The 9,301-nt window shown below is 34.0% G+C and overlaps 1 protein-coding gene across 1 annotated transcript in view; it reads left to right on the forward strand.

The window, feature by feature from the left end:
• The window catches only part of LOC111680461 (transmembrane protein 131 homolog), a 9,502-nt gene extending 322 nt beyond the window's left edge, over positions 1-9,180 (forward strand). Inside the window, exons 1-4 of the mRNA XM_023442107.2 lie at positions 1-816; positions 3,194-4,660; positions 5,711-6,649; positions 6,708-9,180. The exon at positions 1-816 is cut by the window's left edge and continues 322 nt beyond it. Of these exons, the coding sequence (XP_023297875.2) occupies positions 214-816; positions 3,194-4,660; positions 5,711-6,649; positions 6,708-9,143 (5,445 nt within the window). The 5' untranslated portion in view covers positions 1-213 and the 3' untranslated portion in view covers positions 9,144-9,180. The remainder of the gene's footprint in view (positions 817-3,193; positions 4,661-5,710; positions 6,650-6,707) is intronic.
• Positions 9,181-9,301: the final 121 nt, after the last annotated feature.

Below are 9,301 nucleotides of genomic sequence, written 5' to 3' on the forward strand. Positions count from 1 at the left end.
CAAGTCAGCATCAAGGAAAGCAAAATCAAGAAAAAAAGGAAACAACCCGCAACACATTTTTTAAAATTTCCATAGTTTTTTATGCTCCCTATAGACAGAGAAGTAAAGAAAAAGAATATAGTGGAGTACAGTGTGTTTAGCATTGAAGTGGCGGTGTAGAGAGACTTTTGGATTAGGTTAACAAATTTTTTTTTTAATTTCAACTATTAAACGATGTATTCTTATCATCGTCTGTGGTTATCGGTGCTAGTTTTAGCCACAGTAACAACTAGTATGTGCGGTTTTGCCAATGAACATGAAGTTTCAGAACAACACGATGCCCACTTGGAGACACAAGCAGCTGCCTCGCTCAAAGATCTAACTGAATCGGAATTAAGTGACGATTTGTCAATTGAACTGCATCGCAGTATACGCTTTGAACCGCCACAATTAGATTTTGGCACTTGGTCAGTGGGTACGGTGCGTTCACACACTGTTACCCTAATCAATCACAATCGTAATCGTAGTGTTTACTTGAGTTCGGTGTCGGGTAGGACGCCATCATTTAGCAGTAGCTTTTTTGAGGCAAAAATGGTGCCGCCCAATGGTAATACTACATTTAGTGTAGTCTTCTTACCCCGCGAACAAGGTGCTATTAGTACGAGCTTAAATATACACACGTCGTTTGGTAAACTGCATCTGTTGGTGCGTGGCGTAGGTCGTGAATGTCCGTATCGTCTTAAGCCATTAGTGGGTATAAGAGCGCCCTTAAATGCCACACTAATGCCAGAGATTCATATGTATAATCCACACGAGAAGGCATTACAAATTTTGGAGGTAAGTTTATTTTATTTTTTTTCATTTTAACATTGTTGTTGTTTATGTTCATTGAATTGTTGTTTATGTTCAAAAAAAGCTATAGGCTAACTTTTGCACTGGAATCTCCAAGACAACTACTGTTGTATTATGTTGTTTTGGTTATTATATTAAAGGATTTTAACTATTTATTTAAACATTACAGTTTTAGAAACATACTGAAACCCAAACTATAGATTTTTGATCCGTGAATATTCGTTCATATGATTAAAAAAAACTTCCATTCATTTAGGCCTAAGTAAGTGTGTAAACTATAGCCAAAATGACGCTTTGATTTCTCTTTATCAATAAAAATAAACAAAATATTATTTTTGTTTTTTTTTAATAAACTTTAAGGCGTAGTTTAAGAAACCTTTAGTCTAAGACTTTTAGTCTTATTTTCTCACATAAAATTAAACTAATACTATATAAGCCTCAAAACAATATAGATGATTAGATGCATTAAAAATACTTTAATTATTTAAAAAGTCTAATGATAACCAAAACAAATATCTTGCATTATATTATAATTAACATTTAATATTTCTAATAAAATCTATTTTTATTTATATAAGTAGTTTTATTAAAAAATAATTAAGAAAAAAAAAACACAAATGAAATTTTAAACGTTTTATTTTAAAACAATGACAAAATATAACATTGATCTTGTACAAAAACCAGTAAAACTATCTATCGATCAGTTTATACATATGTACATACATACATATACTCCATACATACATATGTATGTATGTATGTTTGTATTAATAAACATATATTAAATTTAAAAGCGGCTTAAACCATGTGTGTTTAAAATACATGTTGTTTAATAATTTTAAATGCGTGCTTGTTAAAGAGCACTATGTAGGGGATGGATTGTACTATTGGATAGATGGTTGGATAGATGGTGTAGCAATTACGTAGTGGTTTATCTATATCGTAAATAATATGTTTATATGTTTGTTTTAATACACATATGTAGTTGTTTGTAGTTATATTGTTGTTGTATTTAACACACACTCTAATACCTTGACCTTCAGAATAGGTTTTAGTCTAAATATTGAGATATTTTTCTCTCTCCCCCCTCATTTCATAAATAAGTATTAGTATAGTAATATACATATATTATTGTTATTATTTATTTATTAAAATTAATTGTCAAGTAAATATATTTTTTTTCTTTTGAGTAAAGAAAACACAAATTATCTGGTGGTTAGATCTAGTTGGAATTATCAATTTTTTGAAAAGTATAAACCGAGTAGTTATTTTGTAGGTAACTTTGCTTATTTTACTTCAAAGAAAGATTTATATATTAGCTTTAATTTATGATGATCATTCCACATTTTGCAACATTAATTTCGTTACCCACAATAAGTTTAAAGGTTTGTTAGTTAGTTTAAAAGGAAGATTAAATTCGAAGAAACAAACTTAGACCTCTATTGGGTCTGTTGTGCGCTCCTTAACTAGTACCTCACGTTTGGTCTAATTCAGTTCTAGTTTAGTTCTAGTTCAGTTCTGGTTTAGTTCTAGAACTGTTCTAGTTCAGTTCTAGTATAGTTCTAGTTCAGTTCTATTTCTGTTCCAGTTCAGTTCTAGTTCAGTTCTAGATCAGTTCTAGTTCAAATCTAATTCAGTTCTAGTTCAATTCTAGTTCAGATCTAGTTCAGTTCTAGTTCAGTTCTAGTTCAGTTCTAGTTCAGTTCTAGTTCAGTTCTAGTTCAGTTCTAGTTCAGTTCTAGTTCAGTTCTAGTTCAGTTCTAGTTCAGTTCTAGTTCAGTTCTAGTTCAGTTCTAATTCAGTTCTAGTTCAGTTCTATTTCAGTTCTAGTTCAGTTCTAGTTCAGTTCTAGTTCCCTTCTAGTTGAGTTCTATGTTTTAACATTTATTGTTATACATATATACAAAATACAGATGATGCATAATTTATTACATCTTACGAAAATTCTTTTAACAGTCGCCTTCTGCAGTCACCTTTTATTGAACTATTTTTGTGCTAATTTATGACACATATTTTATATTTAAAAATAGTTAAATCAAGTTAATTGGAAAATGAAAATAAATAAACGCTTTAAAGAAGTTATAAAAATGTTAAAAACATATTAGATTCTTAGCAACTTCATGAATATTTTTATTAAATATAAGCAAAAACATAAATATCTTAAGAATTTATAAACAGAATTTGAATTTTTCTTATAAAGTGAAGGGTATAAAAGATTCGTCAAAGCTGAATTTAATTCTTTTACTCGTTTTAATTAAATTTTACAAGTTTACTAAACATAATAATTGATAAGAAAAAAATATTATCTACCACAAAAATTTATTTATATGTTTATGTTTAACTTAATTTAATTTGTTTTTAGGTATATAGCAGTGGCGGCCAGTTTCAATTAGAACTACCCAGTGGTGATCCGGAAGCTCCCAAGGGTCTCTGGGAAATACCTCCGTTAACAACAAAGCCTGTGATACGCATACGATTTCAAGGTTATGCTGCCGGTAATTATTCAGCTTATATACGCATTAAAATCTCCGAACCACATAATTTAAGTGAATCTTCCGCAAACACGGATGACGTAGAGAAAGAAGAACAGGTACTGGTAATACCTGTTGAATTTGAAATATTACCACAGTATGGTTTATATGCGGTTAATCCGCTCCTAGAGTTTGGACACATTGCCGTCAATGAGGAAAGTCCTGTAAAAGTACTAAAACAAAAACTTTACTTACGACATTCTAAGAGTCATATGGAAGTAAATGATTTGCACTTTAAAGAAATGACTTACATAAGTGGTTTAATTTTTGAGAATAGTCATAATATTGTACTCTATCCAAATGATGTGGAGGAGCCGGTGGTACGATTGAATGATAAGTTAAACTTAGAATTAGAAGATAAAAAAGCGCATACATATCACAGTGTAGAGCTAACAATAAGAGCCGATATATTTAAAGGCAATTTACATTATGACGTTAATAAAACTTTATTTTTAATAACAACGCAACAAACAAGCAATAAACTATCTAAGGCAAATGGTTATGACAATGATGACAAAGACGCTGGCGACGCTAGTAGAGTATTAACCTTGCGTAATGATTTTAAAATTCCCATGGCCATTTACAATATAAGCACAGAACATAATAACGCCGCTAAGCTTAGCTTGCAATTGGAAACATTTGAAAGTGGCATGATTTTAAGGCCAGGACTCTCGTTTGATTTATTAATGGCTTCTAGTTTATATAAAAAACACCAACAAAAACAACAACAAGAGGATCTTGAAGATCTAACAAATTATAAGACTGCCATTTATGTTTTTACAAATCTAACCAATTTCGAAATACCAATTGTCATAAGTTCTGCACGTTTGTTTGTTACCACACAAACCCTTACGATATGGCGCTCTAATACATCTGTTTATACCAAAGAATTAGATTTAGGTTCTGTACCCATTCGTGAAACATCCAATAAGGGTTTTATTATTTTTCAAAATCGCAATTCTCTACCAATTAAATTAACCGACATGGATTTTCAAAGACCTCATGGCATCTATTATCATATATTTTTTTTGGGCTGTGTACGAGCGGCGGACATTAATGAAACTAATAGTTATACGGTGGATTTGGAGAAAGTTAACTATAAAATTTCATCACAATTAAATGAAGGTGATGTGGCTGTTTATATGGTACAATTACAACCATATACGACGGAATATACGATGGCATATTTAAAAATTCTAACACAATATGAAAATATAACCGTTAATATTAAATTTACGACGGCTTTGGGTAGACTGGAGGTGGATCAGGAGAAATTACATTTTACTAATTGTTTTCCGGTAAGTTGAGAGATATTTTTTGAATATGATTAAAGTCTATAGTCTTGTCTATAGTCTAGTTTATAGTATAGTCTAGTCTAGTCTATAGTTTAGTCTAAAGTCTAGTCTATAGCCTAGTCTATAGTTTCGTCTATAGTCTAATCTATAGTCTAGTCTATAGTCTAGTCTATAGTCTAGTCTATAGTCTAGTCTATAGTCTAGTGTATAGTCTAGTGTATAGTCTAGTCTATAGTCTAGTCTATAGTCTAGTCTATAATCTAGTCTATAGTCTAGACTATAGTCTAGACTATAGTCTAGTCTATAGTCTAGTCTATAGTCTAGTGTATAGTCTAGTATATAGTCTAGTCTCTAGTCTAGTCCATAGTCTAGTCTATAGTCTAGTCTATAGTCTAGTCTATAGTCTAGTCTATAGTCTAGTCTATAGTCTAGTCTATAGTCTAGTCTATAGTCTAGTCTCTAGTCCATAGTCTAGTCTATAGTCTAGTCTATAGTCTAGTCTCTGGTCTAGTCTCTGGTCTAGTCTCTGGTTTAGTCTCTGGTCTAGTCTCTAGTCTAGTCTATAGTCTAGTCGATAATCCAGTCTATAGTCTAGTCTATAGTCTAATCTAAAGGCTAGTCTATAGTCTGGTTTCTAGTCTAGTCTCTAGTCTAGTCTATAGTCTAATCTCTAGTCTAGTCTCTAGTCTAGTCTATAGTCTAGTGCATAGTCTAGTACATAGTCTAGTCTATAGTCTACAGTCTTGTCTATAGTCTAGTCTGTAGTCTACTCTGCAGTCTAGTATATTGTGTAGTCTTTAGCGTCCGCTTTGGTCAAGCCTACAGTCAATAGTTTAATCTACAGTCTAGTGTATAGTCTAGTATATAGTCTAGTATATAGTGTAGTCTATATTCTAGTCTATAGTCTAGTCTATAGTCAAGTCTATAATCTGGTCTATAGTCTAATCTTCAGTCTAGTCTATAGACTAGTCAATAGTCTATTTTAGTTCAGTCTCCAGTCTATAATCAAATAAAATAGTAATTTTTGTTTAATACATATGCTTTGCTTTCCAGGGTAAATTGTGTTCTTCTGAATTGAGCATTCGTTCAACATTTAAACGTCCCATACACATAAAATACATTAATTTCACCGATTCCGGCTTAAGATTTGAGGATAAAAATCCTTTGGGCTCTAGAATAGCACCGCAATCTGTGACCACTGTAGGACGAATTTACTTTCGCCCTTCAGATTTGTGCGGTTCACGTTGTTACATACAACAGCAGACAGATGAAATGGCCACATTTCCCAGTTCCGTAGTGACCAACAGTTTGAATATACCCAATTTTGATGAAGTCGAGCTCAGACGACGCACTGAACTCTATAGACATTTAAAATATTATATACAAAATATGGATTTTACAATGACAACCAAAGAAATGCAACAATTTCAATTAAATCTTATGATCGAATTGGAATGGCCGCAGCTGGTGAGTGGACGTCAAATGTTGCCTACAATCGAAGTGAATAAAACGCATATTTATGAGGTGAAACTAACAAATCCATCGGATAATCCTATATTAATTGATTATACATTGGCTGATCCCACACTGGCGAAACAAACACGCATCTCTTTACCCTTAGAAGTGGTAGTCATAACACCAAGTTGTTATTTAACTGATAAATCGGTATTTTCATTAGTTAATAGTCCTCCCGAAAAACCTATACTCATACCAGGTCTTTCAAGTGTAACAATACCGATTAGATTTCAAGCCGACTATGTGGGTACTATTTGCACGCTGCTACACATACGCAACAATTTGACATTATATGAAGGTGTATGGATTAGTGCTAAAACGGTACAATCACAATTTCGTTTGGGCAATCGTAAGCCAGGTTCACAAACCCCTTTACTGTTTGAAATAACCGAACAGCATTTGGCCTCAGCTTGTCCGTTAAGAGATGAAAGATTTAAGTTGAGTGATACAACATCGGAACAATATGTAGTGCCGCAAGTAAGTGTTTTCTAAAAACTTTTCATATAAGAAACCTTTTAAATTTTTCAAATTGCAGGTTATATCACGCCGCGTTTTTACGGCACGTAACTCTGGTGAATTACCCATAAGAATAGAGGGCTTTTGGATTGATGATCAACCCTGCCAGGGTTATGGTTTTCAAGTTATGGATTGTTCAAGTTTTGAACTGTTGGCGAATTCTTCGAAAAAGATTGAAATTTCTTTTCAATCCGATTTTACAGTGACTCGTATTACTAGATCACTAACGCTTAAGACAAATCTTACTTATGATGTTAACTACATTCTAGTGGCCCAGTTGCCCTCTAAAGGTTTAGAACAATGTGAGTTATTATTGCCACGACCACCTTGGGAGGAGAAAATACGCAATGCCGCCATTGTTATGCTCTTAATAACGTTTGTTTTAGTGTTAGTAGCGGTACACATTGATTACGGCAACATTATTTACAACCAATCCGCTCTTTATGAAGCCCGTGATAAGGGCACCGTACATCCAACATTCAATTTACGTAATATAGCCATGCGTTCTACTCAAAATAATAATGATAGTTCTCCTTCAACAAGTGAAACGAATCAAAAAACTAAAACGAAAGTGAATTTGAGCGAAAGAAGTGATAATTCATCGTCATCACTAATGAGCCTAAAGAAACGTAACGTTAAAAACTCTAAAGCAGTAAATGGTGAAGCAAAATTCTTAGCATCTTCCGGTCGAACAGGCATGACTTTGGCTGAAATGGTTAGTTGGACATTTGGAACAAAATCTTCTAAAAAAGCGGCAGTAAATAATAACAAGAATTCCAAGCCAACAGAACAAACGAATACAAATGTGAGTAACACAACGCCAATAACGAATGAAGCTAAAGCTTCTTCGAAAGCAAAATTCAGTGAAAAATCCTTAATCGATAAAATGGATGGTGATATGAGAAAAAGTCAAATTAGCAAAAAATCTAAAGCAAATGATAAAGGTCAAACTAAACAACAAGAGAAAAGTGAAACAGAAGAAGTCAAATTAAGAAAAGAGGAGCACTTAGACAAGGACACGAAAAAGGAAAAGAATTCTCCTAAACTACAAACGAAAACTGGAAATTCACATCATTCAGAAACAACAAAAGAAGCCAGAGAACAAAGAAAATCATTAGAGTTAACTAGTCAGGTAACAACAGCTGGAGTAGAAACAACAGATAAAAACCAAAATTCTCCCAAGGAAGCAACAAATGGACGTAAATTAGGCAAGACACCTGGTCGCGAAAGACGTAAACAATCTGCACAAAACATCTCGCCAGTCATCTCGGATATAACAAGTTCTTCTTCAACATCTTCTTCGACCTCATCTTCCTGCTCTTCGCAACATCAAAATACGGCTAAACGTAATGAGCGTAAAGCTAAAGTAAAAGCTTCAAATTCATTGAAATTTTCCCACAATAACAATGCCACAACTATGTTTCCCTCATCCTATTCGGCTTCATCGTCACCAACCTCTATGACTGCGAATAAAACAGAAAATATCAATTCTCATGTGGACATTTTGTCGCCTTGGGATTGTGGCAATCATGCCACATTTAGTGATGTTTTACAGAAATCCCAACAACAACAACAGCAGCAGGAACATTCAACTTCAACTTCTACTGATCTCATACAGAAACAAGGATCATTATTTGATCTTATGTCACACTCTCCGAATGGTTTGGAAAACTCTGAAATAACAGCGGCCTTAACACCAAAACGCCCAAAAAATCCTGTTACCGATTTAGGACCCATAGGATCACGCAAGTCACCCTCTTCCACACCAGTTTGGGAGCCCATACAAAGTGCCATAACAATGCAATTACCACGGCCATTAAATACCACCTCGCCAGTTACTTCGTCATCGTCGTCCTCCTCAATGTACTATCCTATGACCTCGAATTTTGGCTACAACGACTTGGCATCATCCACAATGCAACAACACCAACAGGACATCAATGCTCAATTATTAGTCTTACAAAGGCAAATTTTGGAACAACAACACTTACAGCAACAGCAACAACAATATCTAAATTCAAATGCTTTAAACAATAACTGGTCAAATCTCTCTTCACCTCTTTGGAGTCCCATTTTGGGCAATACATCAAGCGCCACTAACAACACTAATTCATCTTCTATATTTAGTCAGCCTCCGACACAGAATACTACTTGGAGTTTAAGCCCAAATTCTTCATCGCCCGCTAGCGGTTTAGTGCGACCACCACCAGGCCTCGAACAAAACTTTCCTCTCAATAATGACTTGTCCTCAGCTGCTGTCACTTCGTCTGCTGCCTCGTCTAACTTCAACAATACCACAATGGCTACTTCGTCACAATCGTCAACTGATCATGATAATATGCCCATGTTTAATTTGTTTGGTGGTTTAAGCTCAATTTGGAATGATAATTGGAAACAATCGACAGCATCTAATCAGCAACAGCAGCAGCAACAACAGCAACAGTCTCCACAGTAAATGTTGAAGGGTATGTTAAAATGTGTGTTGGATTCTGCTAGACTTAGCAAAATAGACTATAGACTAGACTATAGACTAGACTATAGACTAGACTATAGACTAGACTATAGACTAGACTAGAGACTAGACTATAGACTAGACTATAGACTAGACTATAG

This window comes from Lucilia cuprina, chromosome 6 (genome assembly GCF_022045245.1).
Source record: "Lucilia cuprina isolate Lc7/37 chromosome 6, ASM2204524v1, whole genome shotgun sequence".
NCBI classification, from domain to species: Eukaryota; Metazoa; Arthropoda; class Insecta; order Diptera; family Calliphoridae; genus Lucilia; species Lucilia cuprina.